Source organism: Ceratotherium simum, chromosome 4, assembly GCF_057802395.1.
Source record: "Ceratotherium simum simum isolate JZ-2026a chromosome 4, ASM5780239v1, whole genome shotgun sequence".
NCBI classification, from domain to species: Eukaryota; Metazoa; Chordata; class Mammalia; order Perissodactyla; family Rhinocerotidae; genus Ceratotherium; species Ceratotherium simum.
In genome coordinates, this window is record NC_141903.1 from 93,747,473 (window position 1) to 93,767,630 (window position 20,158).

At 44.6% G+C, this 20,158-nt stretch overlaps 1 protein-coding gene and 1 pseudogene across 1 annotated transcript; both read left to right on the forward strand.

The window, feature by feature from the left end:
* Positions 1–216: 216 nt before the first annotated feature.
* Positions 217–1,173, forward strand: OR2B11 (olfactory receptor family 2 subfamily B member 11). The gene has a single exon (XM_004420486.3). It carries the CDS (start codon positions 217–219, stop codon positions 1,171–1,173), a length of 957 nt encoding a protein of 318 aa, XP_004420543.1.
* A 5,820-nt stretch (positions 1,174–6,993) lies between these two features.
* LOC101404251 (olfactory receptor 2H1-like) lies at positions 6,994–17,505 on the forward strand (annotated as a pseudogene).
* Positions 17,506–20,158: the final 2,653 nt, after the last annotated feature.

Below are 20,158 nucleotides of genomic sequence, written 5' to 3' on the forward strand. Positions count from 1 at the left end.
TCAAGGTCACAGAGTAGGAGGGAGAGCAAGACACTTATGCAGCTGTTCTGCCTCCTGGTTCTGACTCTGCATCTCGACGTCTCCGCAGAGGTAAGAGAGGATGGAACCTGCATAGAAGCACGGACACAGGCATGAAGAAGACAATTAATGCCTCTTCTCAGGTTTTGTTCACTCTGAGTTTCTTGATTCATCACAGGCGCCAGAAAATGCCTCGGCATGAGAAGTGACAACCAGAGCTTCTTGGGGGATCCCCCTGAGGACTTCATCCTTCTAGGCGTTTCTGACAGGCCATGGCTGGAACTCCCTCTCTTTGTGGTCTTCCTGGTGTCCTATGTTCTGGCCATGTTAGGGAACATCGCCATCATCCTAGTGTCCTGGCTGGATCCCCAGCTCCACAGCCCCATGTACATCTTCGTCAGCCACCTCTCCTTCCTGGACCTCTGCTACACTGCCACCACGGTCCCTCAGATGCTGGTCAACACAGGCAGCTCCAGGAAGACCATCAGCTACAGCGGCTGCACAGTGCAGTACGCGATTTTCCACTGGTTGGGATGCACTGAGTGCATCGTCTTGGCCGCCATGGCCCTGGACCGCTACATGGCCATCTGTGAGCCCCTCCGGTATGTGGTCATCATGCACCGTCCCCTCTGCCAGCAGCTCGTGGTGGTGGCCTGGCTCAGCGGCTTCTGCAACTCCTTGGTTCAGGTGGTCCTGACAGTGCAGTTGCCTTTCTGCGGGCGGCAGGTGCTAAACAACTTCTTCTGTGAGGTGCCAGCCGTGATCAAGCTGTCATGTGCTGACACAGCCGTGAATGACGCCACGCTGGCCGTGCTGGTGGCCTTCTTTGTGCTGGTCCCCCTAGCTCTCATCCTTCTCTCCTACGGCTTCATTGCCCGTGCAGTGCTCAAGATCCAGTCCTCCAAGGGACGGCACAAAGCCTTTGGGACCTGTTCCTCCCACCTGGTGGTGGTGTCCCTCTTCTACCTTCCTGCCATCTACATGTACCTGCAGCCCCTTTCCAGCTACTCTCAAGAGCAGGGCAAGTTTATCTCCCTCTTCTATTCCATAATCACCCCCACCCTCAATCCCTTCATCTACACCCTGAGGAATAAGGATGTGAAGGGAGCTCTGAGAAGACTCATGACACAGATCTGGAGGCTGTGCAGGAGATGAAGCTCTGAGACAGGGCAATCTCCATTGGTTACAGGACACTGGGAGAGTGTATTGTGTGTTAACGGGTCAACAACCAAACAGTGTGAGTTTTTTGAGAGCTTTGAGAGCCCCCAAATCCCCTGTCCAAAACATCTCACCTCCTGTGTGGCCACAGTCTCTAAAATCCCACCCCTCTCTAGAGTCTTTAATTCTAAGAGGCCATATGTTTTTAGGAATTGTTTAAGCAGAATTGATGTTCAATAAATATTTGTCAAATTATTTATTTCTAATGTCCTGATTCTTTCCCCTTCTCATCTTCCAATTTTTTCTTTTATTTTCCTTCCATTTTTCTCTTTCCAATCTCTCTCTTCCTTTCCCATTACTGCTAAGTATACATAATGTGAAACAGAAATATAATTTTATATCACTTATAATAAATTTATGTTCTTCTCCATATACTTAAATCTCCATAAATTTTAAGTGACTTTCAAAAAAATTCCAGAAATGAAGTGAATCACTTTCTTCTTCCCATGACCTTCGATGATGCAAGTTTTCTTCCATAGAAAGTTTCCCCACCATTGACTGGGAACTAGTACAGGATATTTACCATGATGTGCTGGACTCTATATTAGATTCCATGGATACATAACAGAATAGCATAATCTCTTATCTAAAGAAAGAATACATTCTAGCTGAAAACATAAGATATCAACACAATCAGAGTTAAGGACAATAAAACTTTAAACAACCAGTGCAAGATCACTGTCGTAGCTAGTGTTTGCAGAACATTCTGCAGATGCAGGTACTAGACGAGGTGTATTTACATACACCATCTTGTTGAAACCTCGGATGACCCCCGATGCAATCACTTCTATGATCCACGATGGTCATAGGAGAATCTGACTATCAAAGAGGTTGCAATAACTTGGCCAAGGTCCTTGTGACTGAGGGACTGAGACCAGCATTAACGTCTGCACTGGCTGCCTCCTTCCTCCTTTAACAGATGGAGCTGTGATGCCAGGACTTGTGATCCGCATTTTGTTTTTTCATGTTCTCTGTTTATTTATATTTAATTTATTCATTTTTATCCCTCTGCCATGCATATGCCGAATATTAACATAACCTAGCAGAGAAAATAAATATAATAACAACAACAAATGTATGACAATTAGGACAAAAGGAAAATTAAAGAAGTCTTTCTGACGGTTCTCCAACCCCCACCAGGTGTCCACCAAGTCCATCCAATTGTGACTCTGACTCTTGAGTTAGCACAGATATCACAGGTTTGAGGGGCTTGGTCCCACAAGACTGCCCCACTTCAGACACCGGCTGCAAGTCTCAGGGGCCACCCCCTCCAGCCTGATCTGGCTGTAAACTTGGGGGTTCCTACAGCCCACCTTTCAGGTTCAATAGATTCACTAGATGGACTCATATAACTCATTGAAAGTGCTCTATACTTAACAATTGCCTTTTGTCGTTTTTTTATTTTTTTGCTGGGAAAGATTTGCCCTGAGCTAACATCTGTTGCCAGTCTTCCTCTCTTTTTTTTTCCTTTCCTCCACAAAGCCCCAGTACATAGTTGTATATTCTGGTTGTAAATCCTTCTGGGTCTTCTATGTGAGCCGCCACCACAGCATAGCTACTGACAGATGAGTGGTGTGGTTCCGAGTCTGGGAACCGAACGATGGCCGCCAAAGTGGAGTGCATGAAACTTTAACCGCTAGGCCATCAGGGCTGGCTCACGATTGCTATTTTATTATAAAGGACAGCCAAAAGGGAGAGATGCACAGGACAAGGTCTGCTTTGGGGATGATGCAGAGCTTCTGTGCCCTGTCCCCATGGAGTCAGGGTATGTCACCTTCCCAGCACATAGGAAGCTCCGCCAAGCCCGGTGTCCAGGGATTTGATGGAGGTTTCATTACATAGGCATGATTGATTGAATCATCGACCACGCAATTGGCTCAGCCTGTAGCCCCTCTTTCCTCCAGAGATAGAAGCAATGGAGCCGAAAGTTCTAACCCTCTAATTACGTGCTTGGTCTTTCTGGTGTGGCCAGCCCCTCACCTGAAACCGTCCAAGGACCCACCAGGAGTTACGTTGAAATAAACCCAGGTGTTGTTGAAAGGGGCTTTCTACCAATAAATAACAAAAGACAGTACCATCACTCAGGAAATCTCAAGGGTTTTTGAAGCTCTGTGCCAGGCACTAGGGGCAAAGGCCAAATACATTTGTTTATTATATCACAGACACGGACTCCAGAAGCATCTTACCCACACAAGATCTTGAAATGAAGAGAACCAGGGGGCACGAGGGGCGCAAATCCGACCATAGGGGAAGTGAGGAGCAGCCCTGTGGACCGACGGCTGTACCTCCAGCAGCTGCTGCTGAAACCAGGCTGCATAGGAGGCAGGATGTTGGGAGAGGGAGCCCACCACCCATCCTAGGACCTGCAGGCCATGAGGCTCCAGGGAACGTCATGTCACTGTATCCGTGTCACCGTGTCCCTGCTGAGCAAAAGGTTAACCCCTGAGCTGCAGGGCATGGAGTAAATCCCAGGAGCTCCAAGCTCTCCAGCAATAAATCCCTTATGGACGGGAGCACCCTTTTAGGCAGTCTACAGCTCTCCGGTCCTCAGTCCTCTGAGAGTCCGGAAGACTCAGGGCCTTGGTTTCTTCCATCCTGATCTCTCAGCTCCCACTAGTCACAGAGAGGAAAGAAATGTGTGATCCACGCCTTCTCCAGAGGCCCTGGCAGACCTGAGGTCTCCAATGTTCCCCGGGGCTCAGGCTGCTTCCCCTTCGTGGCCACCCTCTTGCTGCAATTAGGAAAGTGAATGGGGTTTGGGAGGGGAGGTTTGGAGAATACACCCTGGGGCTGCCACCTTCCTGGAATCCCCCCAGGTTCTCCACCACCCCTACCTGGGAGACACCACCCTCTCCTTTCTCTAGATTATGAATTTTAACGTAGAGAATAAGAAAGCAGCATTTCCTTAAAAAAACAAAAAGAGAGTGGTACAAACACTCTCTCCCTGACACTTTACACTCTTCCTGACACTTAGAGACTTTCTTCACTTGCCAGGAAAATCAATCACAGACATGATAGTGGCCATTTATTATACACCTAAAGTGCAAAAACTTTCTGTGAGATGACAGGGACTTAGAGTGGCCCATGTGAGGGGGAGTAGGAGCCAGATTTATTTAAAAAGGCGATGTGGCCATCCTCTGGCATTGAGCCAAGAAGCAGCGTTTTAAATAAGAGCTTTAAGAGGAAGGGAGATGGAGCAGGCTGCCGCCACCACTGCTGGGGTGCAGACTCCAGGAAGCCAACTTCTGCTGCAGCAAAGGAAGGATACCCAGGCCAGGCATGGCCGGGGGACGGCTCTGGGTGCAGGCCCCGGATGTGGGGTGCCCAGCATCACTCTGGGATCAAACCACGCCATGTCCACGTGTAACTGTGGGAACAGGGCTAGTGGGACAGATCTGACTCTGTCCACACCTCTAGTCTCTCCCACCTCCACCTGCTCTTCCTGTTGTTAATGATGATTCTACTTCCAATAGTCTGGGCAACTGGGTCACTTTCTGGACTATTTGTCTATCTTCGGACCAATATCCACCAGGAGTTTTTCCAGCTTTATTGAGATATAATTGCCACATGACATTGTATAAGTTTAGGGTGTACAACATAATGATTTGATGTGTGTATATATTGCAAAATGACTACCACAATAAGATTAGTTAATATCCATCCCCTCATATAGTCACAATTTTTTTCCTTGTGATGAGAACTTTTAAGATCTACTCTCTTAGCAACTTTCAAATATACAGCACAGTATTAACTACAGTCACTATGCTGTCCACCACATCCCAGGACTTATTTATCTTACAACTGGAAGTTTGTGCCTTGTGCTCACCAGGTTTTAATAGCTGCGGCTTCATAGCAGTTGTAACTTCTCCTAAGGAAAGTCTTCCTCACTTGTTTTTTCCTTTAAAAGTGCTTCTACCTGAATCATTTCACAACGTATACGTATATCAAAATGTCAACTGGTCATAAAGGAAACTTTTTGGATGACATGGCTACCCAGACTAGGGAAACTGAAGAAAAAATAGACAAGTGGGACTTTATCAGATTAAAGAGCTTCTACAAGACAAATGAAACCAGAATCAAGATAAACAGACAACTCACCAGCTGGGAGAAAATATTTGCATAACATATATCTGACAAGTGGTTAATCTCCATAATATATAAAGAACTCACACAAGTGAACACCAAAAACCACACAACCTGGTCAAAAAATGGGCAGAGGAAATGAACAGACACTTCTCCAAAGAAGATATACAGATGGCCAATAGACACGTGAAAAGGTGTTCAACATCACTAATCATCAGGGAAATGCAAATCAAAACAACACTAAGGTATCACCTCATGCCCGTTAGAATGGCTATAATCACCAAGACAAAAAACAACAAATGTTGGAGAGGATGTGGAGAAACAGGAACCCTAATACACAGCTGGTGGGAATGCAAACTGGTGCAGCCTCCATGGAAAACGATATGGAGATTCCTCAAAGAATTAAAAATAGAGATGCCCTATGATCCAGCTATCCCACTACTGGTAATCCATCCAACAAACCTGAAATCAACAATCTAAAGAGGCATATGCACCCCTATGTTCATTGCAGCATTACTTACTATAGCCAAGAAGTGGAAGCAACCCAAGTGCCCCTCAGTTGATGACTGGATCAAGAAGATGTGATATATATATATACAATGGAATACTACTCAGCCATAAAAAAAGACAAAATCATTCCATTTGCAACAACATGGATGCGCCTGGAGGGTATTATGTTAAGTGAACTAAGCCAGAAAGAGAAAGACAAACACTGTATGATCTCACTCATATGTGGAATATAAACCAACACATGGACAGAGAAAACTGTATTGTGGTTTTGCCAGGGGCAATGGGGGTAGGGAGTGGTGAAGGGAGTAAAGGGAGACATATATGGTGATGGACAAACAAAAATGTACAACCAAAAATTTCACAATGTTATAAACTATTAAAACATCAATAAAAAAAAGTCAAGTTGTGCACTTTAAATAGTTACAATGCTTATTTTTCAATCATACCTCAATGAAGCTACCATTTTTTCCCACCAAACTCCTTATCACTTTTGAACACACAGTACTGTTTTCCTTTCAATTTTCTTAGGTGTTTTTCTTCCCCATAGAATGTGCACTCTGTGGTGGCAGAGATTTCTTCTGTGGTGTCCCCTGCCGCATCTAGAGCAGAGCCCGCACATACGGATTCCGGTCACAGGAGTGAGTGACGTCAGAATCAGGCTGGCTGCGCTATAGCCACGGGATCGAAGCCACGTCGCTGATTGTGCCTCAGTTCACCGCTGTCTCATTTGTGATACCTGCTGGTAATGACAGCCCCTCGCAGGTTAACTCTGAGTGAGGTGACTCCTGTACAGTACTTAACACAGTACTTCCCTGTGGTTTCAAACACAAGAGGAAAAGAAAGTGGACACGAAGCCCAGAGAAACTAAAGAGAGGAAGGAAGCTGGTAGTTAGTGACCACCTTCTATACCTCTGCTCAGGGCTGGAGCTCTACAAACTTCATTTAAAAAAATTACTACAGAATATGTTTTTTTGAGTCTCCATTTTACATAGATGAGAGCGTGTGATTTAGAGAGGCTGCATTAGTCAAGATGACACAGCAAAGAGGGGACTCACTGGGGATGTCCCCACTGCTCCCTCTGAGCCAGGTTCCTCACAGCGTCCAGCCATCCCCCTGCCTCAGAATCACTTAAAGTTCTTGTTTAAAACGTTGCCTCTTGGGTCGATGCCAGGGCAGCAGACGCAGCTGAGGGTGAGCATGGGGCTCTGAACACGGAGAGCCGCTGTGTGGCCCCTGAGGCTCTGCAGAGGCAGGGACTTGCTCAGGGCCCCCCAGGGGTCCCTGGAAGATGAAGGCCAGTAGACCAGGCCAAGGGAAGGACAGAGAAAGAATAGCAATGGACAAAGAAGAAATGCACCCCCAGAAAGTAGAAGAGCGAGGACGATGCAGAGGATGAAAAGCAGAGGACCTGCGTGGGGAAGAGCAGGACCAAGGCTGGCGGAGAGTGGGCACCCTAGTCTCTCAAGGCTGTGCATCAGGGCAAGTCCAAGGAGGAATCCAAGTCACGTCCTTGCTAATGCATCTGAGATCGTTGCCTGAATCTCCACGAATGTACTTCAGTGTCGTCCTCTTCCACACCCAGCGGCGCCATCTCACCCATGAATGTCATTGCCCACCAAGTCAGGGAAGGGCAGTCACTTGAAGCAGTCTCCCTACTTTTGGAAAAACATCACAGTTGATAGCTTACCACATCATGTCCATGAAAAAAAAGGATAAAAATCTAAGAGAAAAAATCATCTATAGGGAAGAGAAAATACCAAGAACTAAATCTTGAGGAAAAGATATGTAGTGAGATAATCCTCTGAAATACATTTTTTATGCTTAAAGCCAACACTTTTGTTGAGATATAATGTTTATGCCATACAATTTATTCATTTGAAATGTACAGTTTGATATGACACCTAAAGCACAAGAAACAAAAGCAAAACCAACACGTGGGACTATTTCAAACTAAAACGCTTCTGCAGCAAAGGAAACCATCAACAAAGTGAAAAGGCAACCACTGAATGGGAGAAAATATTTGCAAACCATGTATCTGATCAGGGGTTAATATCCAAAATATATAAGAAACTCATACAACTCGAGAGCAAAAAAACCAAAATACCCAATTGAAAAATGAACCAAGGATCTGAATAGACATTTCTCCAAAGACGATACAGACAGCCAACAGGTACATGAAAAGATGCTCAACATCACTAACCATCAGGGAAACACAAATCAAAACCACAGTGAGTTATCACCTCACACTTGTTAGAATGGCTATTATCAAAAAGACAAGAAATAACAAGTGTTGGCAAGAATGTGGAGAGAAGAGAATCCTTGTGCACTGTTGGTGGGAATGTAAATGGCCGAGCCACTATGGAAAACAGTATGGAGTTTAGTCAGAAAATTAAAACTAGGACTAGCATTTGACCCAGCAATTCTACTTCTGGCAATATATCCAAAAAACATGAAAGCAGTAACTTGAAAAGGTATCTGCACTCCCATGTCCACTGCAGCATTATTCACAATGGCCAAGATATGAAAACAAGCTAAGGGTCCATTGATGGATAAATGGATAAAGAAAATGTCATATATATATATATATGTAGTCACGCCCTCCCCCCTGTGTCAGGAGCCCTCGTGTGTAGTCACGCCCTTCCCCACATGTCAGGGGCCCTCGTGTGTAGTCACACCCTCCCCCTCATGTCAGAGGTCCTCGTGTGTAGTCATGGAACCCCACCCTCCCCACCGCCTTCAAGGCAGTGGTTTTCTTCCTTCCTACCTTCTCTTCTCAGGCCTCCTAACACAGTCTCCCGGTCCGACGACTTTAACCTGGGAGGAAGAGGCACAGTCCAGTCATCTGAGTTGTGTGCTCGGGATATTTGTCTCCGTGCTGGACCAGGTGAAGCCTCCTCACCAGTGTCCCTCTCTACTCCCTACGCCCCTCTCCTATGGCCAGTGTTTTTCTCGGTGTCTTGACAATTTTGTATGTGCGAGGAGTTTTTCCTAGCACCCCAGATCTACCTATTTTCACATAACCATGCTGGTGACTTCTGAGTCCTCATGTAGAGGCAGAAACCCTAGTTACACAAACGGTACCAAACCTGCATTGGCTCTCCAGACATGTCTCATCTCAGACACTAAGCATCATTGTTACTAGTGTCGTGGTTGTCAGTAACCTACTTGACCACTAGGATGGCAGTGGCAGGCGCAGGTTTCCTCCAGCCTGAGGCCAGAGCACTGAGGAGGAGGGAACCGAGTGTCTGAAACGCAAGGTGTTTTCTCAAGCTTCTGCAGCCGATTGGTAGCTGACCTGAGAAGAAACTTAGGAAATACTGTTATGTTTTTAAAAACACAGTGTTGCCCCTCTAGCTATTGTGGTTTTTGTTTTTTGTATTTTTTTTGTCTTTGCTCCAGTAAGTAGAAGAAGAGAAAACCTAAGGACAGATCTGCCCTCTTGACAATTCCCAGCCTACCATCTTCTCTCCACCTTTAGAAAAATATATACACAGCTGATTTTGCGAGTGTCCTTATGTACACACATACAGAACCAAGACAGTGGCCACTGCAGGGACACAGAATGCAGTCCAAATGAGAAAGTTTGACTCTCCTATGCACACAATTCAGTATACAAAAATTTTCTTCTATAAGCACACATAAAATTTAGAATAAATAAAATATAAGAAGTCCTTTCCCCTGAATCCCAAAGTCTTTTCTGAGTATCTTTGCCTTTTGTTCACAAGAAGACACTACGTTCTGAATCCCAGCACCTGCCCAGGGGAAAGCCCGAGAGTGGGAGCCAGGCTGAGGAGAAGGCGCCAAAGACCAGTAGGATCTATTGAGCCTTCCACTTAATTAGCAGGTTTGCGAACAGAAAAGCCTAATTTAAGCAGCTCAGAAAGATGAGAGGGAATTCCTTACGGTGTACATGTCTAACAGCTCAGAGCAGGCATGGTTAGGTCCCGAGGAGAAGGAGAACTCACCACAGGAGACATTCAGACTCAAGGCTAATTTTCACCCGGGGAGGGGTCCCAGTGGCCTCCTCAGTCTCGGTGAGCTGAGTCTTCCTGGAATAGGCAGGAAATTTCCAGGGCACTAGTTGCTGTCGTCTCTCCCCAATTCTGTGCCCTAGGATGCTAATAAAAGCAGATATGTAATCCCAGTGCCTCTCCAACAACCATGGTGTCCTGGAGGTAAGTCGTTTGTCCCCGCAGTCAGGCTGTGACCAAACCTGGGCTAGAATACTATAAAGTGCATCTGAGAAGAAAGACGGAGCCTCAGCAGTGCCTGCAGGAGCAGCTAGGACTTGGTAGTTGAGAGAGAGGTGAACAGAGCCCAGGCATGGAGGACAACACGGGCAGAACCATGCTGGTCAAAAAAATAACCAGAAGTGTTTTATGCAGTTTGAGGAAGTGAAGCTCAAAATTGATGGAATATTATTGAGCCATGAGAAAGAAGGAAATCCTGCCATTTGCAACAACATGGATGTTCCTCGAGGGCATTGTGCTAAACAAGTAAGAAGGACAAAGACAAATACTGTATGATATCACTTACGCGTGGAATCTAGAAAAGCCTAACTCGTAGTAGCAGAGTATAGTGGTGGTTGCCAGGGGCTGGTGGATGGTAAATCGGGGGGATGTTCGTCAGAGGTACAAACCTATTAGAAGATGAGTAAGACCTGGGGATCTAATGGACAGCACGTGACTATAATTCACAGTACTGTATTTTATACTTGAAAGTTGCTAAGAGAGTTCTCACCACAAAAAAAGCAATGGTAACTATGTGACGTGATGGAAGTGTTAGCAAATGTTGGGTGGTAATCATTTTGCAATCTATAAATGTATCAAATCAACACATTGTACACCTTAAACTGACACAATGTTATACATCAGTTATATCTCAATAAAGATGGGGGAAAAAAAGAAGAAGAAATAACTTCATCTGAAAAAAAAAAGAGTTATGCCAGGACACTTGACGGCAGGGCAGTTAGTCACAGGATAGAAGCAGGGTCTCTCTTCCCAAAGGATGGGGTACCTGGATCTGACTGGTGAGCCGAAGGGAAGCCGGTGAGAATGATGCTTTTTGTTTGAAAATTCGCTGATTTACACACTTTGCCTGGCTTTGGAGAGTGAAGGGGAAGAAAATCTCTACAAACCAACATTTTCTGTAATCATTTTCGACATTTATATCACTAATTAGCAGTCTCAGGACCAGAAGTTCATCGTAATAGAGACGGTTTATCTGTGCTACTGCAGCATTACAATTCCCGCGTTAAAGCTTTATATTCATTTTACGTTAAGTTATCTTTCAAAATAAATGGTAGAGATAGATGTGAATTCACCAGGAATGAGCCCAGTGCCACTCAAAAGAATGGGTTTTGAGATGGGCTGATGTTTTTGCACAGCAGTGTTCTGACAATTCTCCCCAAAGGATCACCTCTCCCGGTCACGCAGAACATGTGGTCCAGGACGCAGATCTTCTCAAATCCAAGAAGAGCCAGAGGAGAGTTCATGGAGGATGTTCATGGACAGAAGGAGGGCTTCAAAGTGCTAGGGCGGGCAGCTGAGGGCCAGAAAAGCGACAAAGTCAGCCCAGCTCTGCCACTTCCCAGGTCTGCTACTGCCCGTCTGCCTCTACAGCCTCCGCTCCAGCTCACGCCAGCTTTCAGCAGCAGCTGTGGCATGTGTGATGAGATGTTATTGAATATTAATAACAAAGAACTGTAGCAGGTGTATGTGAGAGATACAAACTGAAAATTGCTGGCAATCCAAGTATTTAGATGTAGACGGGAGAGAGAAATGTAAATATACTAAATCATTAGGTAGCAGCTGAGATATTTTCCTGAATTCCAAGTAGCTGATGTAGAAATAACTTATTTCTCAGAGGCGCAGACGCCGGGGTGACTGGTGGTCAGAGTGGCTGGAGGGTGTCGGAGGGAAGGCAGGAGCATTTGCAGGTGGACGTGATTGGAATGACGTCAGGGAGGGCGAGGCCGTGAGAGGCGGCGGAAGCCTGGGAGTAAGCAGAGATTAGGCAGAATCTAGTTATTACGGTTCAACTAATTGGTTTAAGTTTCCACCATGGGAAGAGAGACGATGAAGGAAGCCGGGAGGGGGTGATAGAAGAGATGTTTCCGGGGGGAGAGGTGTGAAGAGGGGGCTTACTGCAGCAGCCCAGCACGAGGAAAGCTGGACCTTTAGTGCGAGTGCGTGAGTAACAGGAGGAAGAGAGCAGGAGTCTTGCCAGCAACAGACAGGAAAGCCCGGGGGCATGGATTCTTGCGTGTTTAGCAGGGAGCCCGGAGGAGGATGTTCTCGGTTTCATTATCTCTCTTATGCCGTGGTCCACATCACAAGGCCCAAAATATCCAACACGGAAACACTTCTTGGTCCTGTAGGTGACACGTTGCCCTGCCCTCAGCGAGCACCTTTTGTTAGTCTGCTCTTTCTTAGGCGTGTCTGGCCTGACCAAGCAGACACCGGATCCTCTATTCTTCTCCACTACCTGTAACCACACCTTCCTGTAGTTTAGGTTCTGCTGGGGTTTTCCACGAACCATCAGGACTGGACAAGTAGAAAGATGAGGAGGAAAGGCAAATGCAGGGACCAACTCCCTGAGGAACCACAAGACAGCCCTCGGGGTATGGGCAGAGTTTAGGTCCAGAGCCCAGTCTGTTGGACAACCCAGCGCTCGTTACAGAGGAAAGAATGGCAATGAATGGAGTAGGGTGCCCTTAGCCTCTTTCTAACCCAGCTCCCACAAACAGGACCATCAGTAAGAACAAATTAGCAGCGGTAATAAGGCCTCACTCCTGCAGACGTTCCCACACAGGGTCACAGGACACCACAGGAGGTGCCAAAGGTAGCAGGGCTGTCGGGCAGTGTGAAACGTCCCGGGGCAGTTTTGACGTGCAATCGCATGAGAAGTTTTGAGACGCACAGACGTGTATTAGTAGGAAAACCACAGCCACCTCCGTGGACCTGAGGGCAAAATGGAACAAGCCTATGTTGTAAATTAAAATGTCCCAGGGGAAGATCACCTGGCCCAGGCTCTTCCAGATGTGGGAGGAGAGCAGCTAAGTGGCTGCTTGATGCCGGCGTCTGTCAGAGCATCATATAGGAGGGCTCGGAGTGCACAGCTGTCGCAAAGGACGTCATCGATTCACAAAGTCGCTGCTTGATGGAACGTCAGTCAGCAGCACAACGTAGAGGTCAAATTCTGCTCATGAGGAGAGAGGCTGACATGCCTCAGGAGGAGTACAGAAGTGGGCTTGTTTGGGGGAGGTTTCAGCTAGAAACAAATTTTAACCTAAAGTCAATAACGCAGAAGCAAAGGGTAGCCTCGATTCAAAAGAAAAGAGTAGAAGGATCAAGCAATTCTGCTGCTGAATGGGTGCCAAGGGTTAGTGTTTTTCAATTCTTTGAGATACGATTGACCTACGTCACTGCGTAGGTTTAAGGTGCACAGCATAATGGTTTGACTGGCATATATTGTGAAATGATTACATCCATCATCTCATATAGAGACGATAAAAAGAAAAAGCAAAAAAAAAGAGAAAAACATTTTCTCCTTGTGATGAGAACTCTTAGGATTTACTCTTAACAACCTTCCTATACGTTGTAGAGCAGTGTTAGCTGCAGTCACCATGCTGTCCGTCACATCCCAGGACTTATTATGTGATAACTCCAAGTTGGTACCTTTGACCACCTCCCTCCAATTCCCCCTCCCCCACTATTGGCCTCTGGTCACCACAGATCTGATCTCTTTTTCTAGGAGTTTGTGTTTTGTTTTGTTTTGTTTTTTGCATTCCACATATAAGTGAGATCATGTAGTGTTTCTCTTTCTCTGTCTGACTTATTTCACTTAGCATAATGTCCTCAAGGTCCATCCATGTTGTAAATGGCAGAATTTCTTTATTTTTTATGGCTGAGTAGTATTCCACTGTATGTATACCACATCTTCTTTATCCATTCATCTATCAATAGACACTTATGTTTTTCCATGTCATGGCTACTGTGAATATGCTGCAATGAACATGGACATGCGGATATGTTTTTGAGTTATTGTTTTTGTTTTCTTTGGACTTATTCACAGAAGTGGAATTGCTGGATCATGAGGTATTTCTATTTTCAATTTTTTGAGGAACCTCCATCATGTTTTCCAAAGTGGCTGCACCAGTTTACATTCCTGCCAACAGTGTATGAGGGTTCCCTTTTCTCCACATCCTCCCCACCACTTGTTATCACTTGTCTTTTTGATAATAGTCATGTGAAGTGATATCTCGTTGTGGTTTTGATTTGCATTTCTCTAATAATTAGTGATGTTAGGCACATTTTCATGTACCTGTTGGCCATTTGAATATCTTCTTTGGAAAAATGTCTTTTCAGGTTCTTTGCTCATTTTTTAATTGGGTTGTTTGTTTTTTTGCTCTTGAGTTGTATGAGTTCGTTATATATTTTGGATATTAACCCTTTATCAGATACATGGTTTGCAAATATTTTCTCCCATTCTGTAGATTGTCTTTTCACTTTTTTATAGTTTCTTTTGCTGTGAAGAAGCTTCTTAGTTTGATGTAGTCCCACTTGTTCTATTTTTTATTCTGTTTCTTGTGCTGTAGGTGTCATATCCAAAAAATCATTACCAAGACCCATGTCAAGGAGCTTTTCTTCTGTTTTCTTCTAGGAGTGTTATGGTTTCAGGTCTTACATTTAAACCTTTAATCCATTTTGAGTTAATTTTTGAGTGGTGTAAGATGGGGGTCTAGTTTCATTCTTTTACATGTGAATATCCAATTTTCCCAACACCATTTATTGAAAAGACTATCTTTTCTCCATTGAGTATTCTTGGCTCTCTTGTCAAATAGTTGGTTGACTGTATATGCTTGGGTTTATTTCTGGGCTCTCAATTCTGTTCCATTAGTCTATGTGTCTGTTTTTATGCCAGTACCATACTGTTTTGATTACTATATAACACAGCTTGAAATCAGGAAGCATGATGCCTCTGCTTCATTCTTCTTAGGATTTCTTTGACTATTCATGGTCTTTTGCTGTTCCATATAAATTTTAGGAGTGTTTTTTCTACTTCTGTAAAAAATGCCATTGGAGGGGCCGGCCTGGTGGCGCAAGCAGTTAAGTGCGCGAGCTCCGCTGCGGAGGCCCCAGGTTCACCAGTTCGGATCCCGGGCGCACACCGACGCACTGCTTGGCAAGCCATGCTGTGGTGGCGTCCCATATAAAGTAGAGGAAGATGGGCACGGATGTTAGCCCACGGCCAGTCTTCCTCAGGAAAAAGAGGAGGATTGGCAGATGTTAGCTCAGGGACGATCTTCGTCACACACACACAAAAATGCCATTGGATTCTTAACAGGAATTGCATTGAATCTATAGAAGGCTTTTGGTAGTATTGACATTTTAACATATCAGTTCTTCCAATTCATGAACATGGGCTACCTCTCCGTTTATTTGTGTCTACTTCAATTTCTTTCATCAGTGTCTTGTGGTTTTCAGAGTAGAGATCTTTTCCCTCCTTGGTTAAGTTTTTCCCTAAGTATTTTACTGTTTTTGATGTTCTTGTAAATGGGATCAATTTCTTTATTTCTTTTTTGGGTAATAAGTTGGTAGTGTATAGAAACCCTACCGATTTTTGTATGTTGATTTTGTATCTTGCTACTTTACTGAATTGTTTATTAGATCCAACAGGTTTTTGATGGAGTCTTTAGGATTTTCTATATATAAAGTCCTGTCATCTGCAAATAGAGACAATTTTACTTCTTCCTTTCCAATTCTGAAAACTTTTATTTCTTTTTCCTGCCTGATTGCTCTGGCTAGGACTTCCAGCACTATGCTGAATAGGAGTGGTGAGAGTGGGCACCTTGTCTTGTTTCTGATCTTAGAGGAAAAGCTCTCAACCTTTCCCCATTGAGTATGATGTTAGCTGTGGGCTTGTCGTATATGGCCTGTATTATGTTGAGATAGGCTCTTTTTAAACCTAATTTGTTAGTTTTTATCATGAGCAGATTTGAATTTTGTTGAATGCTGTTTCTGTATCGATTGAGATGATCACATGATTTTTTCCCTTTCATTTTATTAATGGGGTATATTATATAGATTTCTTTGTGTATTTTGAAACATCCTTGCATCCCAGGGATACATCCCACTTGATCATGGTGAATGATCCTTTTAATGTGCTGCTGAATTCATTTTGCTAGCATTTTATTGAGAATTTTTACATCAGGGTAATACCGGCCTTGTAAAATGAGTGTTCCCTTCTCTCCAATTTTTGGAAGAGTTTGAGAAGGTTTGGCATTATTACTTCTTTAAGTATCTGGTAGAATTCACCAGTGAAGCCGTCTGGCCCTGAGCTTTTCTTCTTTAGGAGGTATTTGATTACTGATTCAATCTCCTTACTAGTAATTGGTCTATTTGGATTTCCTATTTCTTCCTGATTCAGTCTTGGTAGTTTGAACATTCCTAAGAATGTTTCCATTTCTTCTAGATCATCCACTTTGTTGGTGTATAGTTGTTCATGGTGGCAATGGTTAGTTTTGAACATTCACCTACCACATTCTTGCCTTCTAGGAGTTTGCTAGAATCAAAGAAGTCTGAAGAAATGAACAGATGAAAATGTCCAAAAAGGAACTGAGATGAAAGAAAGGTCAGTAAAAGTTTAGAGAAAATTTTAGTATAGGATAGGTAATTTTCTAAAATCAAAAATCCCTCTCCTCTGCCTCCTCCAGGTGGTATTCTAATTGACGTGTTGGCACTTCTAGCTCCAGGCAGGTGCTGTGTGGACTTACCAACGACACCACCCCAGATGGCTTCATCCTTTTGTGCTTCTCGGATAACCCCAGGCTGGAAATGACCCTCTTTGTGGCTGTGGCCAGTTTTTACAGGGTCACCCTAGTGGGCAACACCACCGTCATACTCCTGTCCCACATGGACTCCCACCTCCACACACCCATGTACTTCTTCCTCACCCACCTGTCATCCTGGACCTCTGCTTCACCACCAGCTGCATCCCCCAGATGCTGGTGAACCTGTGGGGCCCAGGCCAGACCATCAGCTACCTGGGATGTGCGGTCCAGCTCTACAGCTCCCTGGCGCTGGGGGCTGCCGAGCGTGTGCTGCTGCTGGTCATGGCCTTCGACCGCTACGTGGCAGTGTACTGACCCCCTACACTACACAGTCACCATGTACCCGCAACCGTGTCACAAGCTGGTTCCTGGTCTGGGAAGCGGGATTCTCAGCAGCTTGGTGCAGTCGCCCACCACCATGAAGCTCCCCTTCTGCCCTCACCACCTGGTGGACGGCTTTGTCTGTGAGGTCCCTGCACTGACCTGCTAGTCTGCGGGGACACTCACGTCAACAAGTTCCAGATCTCGGCGATCAGCTCCTTCTTCGTGATGGGACCAGTGGCCCAGGCAGTGCCGGCCATCCAGTCCACAAGGGGAGGAGCAAGGCTTTCCGCACCTGCTCGTCCCACATGGCCGTCGTCTTCCTCTTCTGCTGCAGTTGCACTGCTGTCTACGTCCAGCCCTGGAGCCGTCTTTTCCTAAAAGGAGGGAAGTTCCTGACTCTTTTCTGCACTGTGGTGACCCCCACTCTCAACCCCCTTATTCATACCTTGAGGAAGAAGGACATGAAGGAGGCTCTCAAGAGGCTATTTGAGAAAGGCAGAATGGCAAGCGAGGCGTAAGGGAGGGCTGAGACTCAAGGGGAGGTCAGCTTTTGTCCAGCTCAGTGGCTCACAGCATTAACCGTGTGGCATTTCATGCACGGGGACTCTCGCTCATCCACACCAATGCCAGAGCCAGTAACCTGGTTTGTCCAGAGAGTGGACTCAGCAAAAGCGAAACTTGATACACCCCGCAATGTTAGTCTTCAATTTAAATGGAACATTGCTCCTGCCAGGCTACCACCAGGAAATAGACACAGTTTCAGTTATTTGAAAAGGGAGAATTTATCGCAAGGAATTGTTAACTAGCTAATGAAGGAGGTAAAAGGCAAAAGGAAGAAGTAAGAATCCTTGGCACTGGGGGACACCAGGAAAGGACAGGAATTGTTCAAACCAATGGCCCAGAGGAGATGCCCATGGGAGCATAAGGTTTTAGACCTCCTACCTCTGAGGCAGGGGCATTGCTGGTGTGCTGATGTGGTTCTGCTCACCACAAAGTTGGAGAATCCTGATTCAACTGCTATTTACCTCACCAACGGCCACTGGCAGGGTGAGAAAACACTGTTAGGGTCAAATGAACAAGAAAGACAACAAAAGGAAGCAAAGAGGGAAGCGCAAGTCTCCTCGCCTGACCCAACCTGCAGCTTACTTGCCTGTCACCCCACATGGCTGCAGCCTAATAAGGAACCAGCAAGCAAAGCAGAAATACAGCTCGCATGCTCCCAGCCCCAGCCTCACGATGGAGCTGACGGATGCGAGTGTGGGTTTGGGGCTGCAAGACACCAGCTTAACAACTGGCATACCTCACAACTCTTGACATTATAAAAGGAATCCAAAATACAAAGTTCCAATTAGGAGGAAGGCACGACCGTGATCAGCTTATGGAGTCTGCTCAGTATAATTCCCACGTGTCACTTTCTGTTGAGAATGAGCTCCAAGTCTGATCAGGATAATGACAAGAAGCAGATATATAAGAGTGGCCATTCATCAAATATTCTAAAGGAAACAATAATCTCAAAACTGCTACAATCTTATGACTAAAGGCATTCTCGCTGTGCCTGCTACATTGGATTTATTTTAAATTAAACATTGTATTTTGAGGTAATTATAGACGCATATACAGCTGTGAGAATTAACAAAGAGACCCCAGGAACCCATTACTCTGTCCCCTAGAGGTAACATCTTGCAAAACTGTAGCACGTCACAACCAGCACATTAACATCGACACACACGAGATACAGAGCATTTCCAGCCCCACAGGGGCCCTCAGGTTGCCTTTTACAGCCACGCCCTCTCCCTTCACAGCACCATTGCCCCCTTAGGTCCTGGAATCAACTAATCTGTTCTGTGTTTCTACATTTTTATAAATTCAAGATTTTTATACAAGTGGAATTATATAGCCTATAACCTTTGGGGTTGGGCTTTTTTCACTCAGCATGATTCTCTGGAGGTTCATCCAAGTTGCTGTGTATCAATAGCTTGCTTCTCTTTCATTGTCAAGTAGTAGTGCACGGTATTGATGTACCGTGGAATCTCCTCATTCACCCATTGAGGGCCATCCAGGTTGTTTCCATTTTGGGGCTATTATGAATAAAACTGCTATGAATATTCATGAACAGGCTTTTGTGTGATTATTAGATTTGTGTTTCTCTGGGATAAATGCCCAAGAGTGCAACTGCTGAGTCATGTAGTAAACACACGTCTAATTTTGTAAGAAATTACCGTATCCTGTCCAGAGTGGCTGTACAATATATCATTCCCACCAGCAACGTGTGAATGATCCAGTTTCTCTATATCCTTGCAAGCATCTGGTGTTGTCACTATTTTTTTTAATTTTACCCATTCTGACAGACGTAATATCTTACTGTGATTTTAATTTTAATTTCCCTAATGGCTATTGATGGTGAACATCTTTTCATCTTCCCTCAGCATATCATCTTCAGTGTATCTTGACTTTTGCTTATTTTCTAATTGTTTTGTTGTTGTTGTTGTTGAGTTTGAGATTTCAATTCAACATCCATTTATGATCAAAACTCTCAACAAAGTGGGTACAGAGGAAATATACCTCAACATAATAAAGGCCATATATGATAAGCCCACAGCTAACATCATACTTAACAGTCAAAAGCTGAAAGCTTTTCCTCTAAGATCAGGAACTAGACAAGGAAGATGCCCACTCTCCCTACTTTTATTCAACGTAGTTCTAGAAGTCCTAGCCAGAGCAATTAGGCAATAACAAGAAATAAAAGCCATCCAAATTGGAAAGGAAGAAGTATAGCAGTCACTATTTGTAGATGACATGATACTATGTATAGAAAACTCTAAAGACTCCACCAAAAACTGTTAGAACTAATAAATGAATTCAGTAAAAATGCAGGATACAAAATCAATATACAAAAATCTGTTGTTTCTATTCACTAATAGTGAACTATCAGAATGAGAAATTAAGAAAACAGTTCCATTTACAATTGCAGCAAAAAGAATAAAATACCTAAGAATAAACTTAATCAAGGAGGTGAAAAATCTCTACACTGGAAACTATGAAACACTGAGTAAAAAAATTGAAGAAGACACAAAGAAATGGAAAGATAGTCCACGCTTGAGTATTGGAAGAATTAATATTTTTAAAATGTCCATACTACCCAAAGCCATCTACAGATTCAGTGCAATCTTT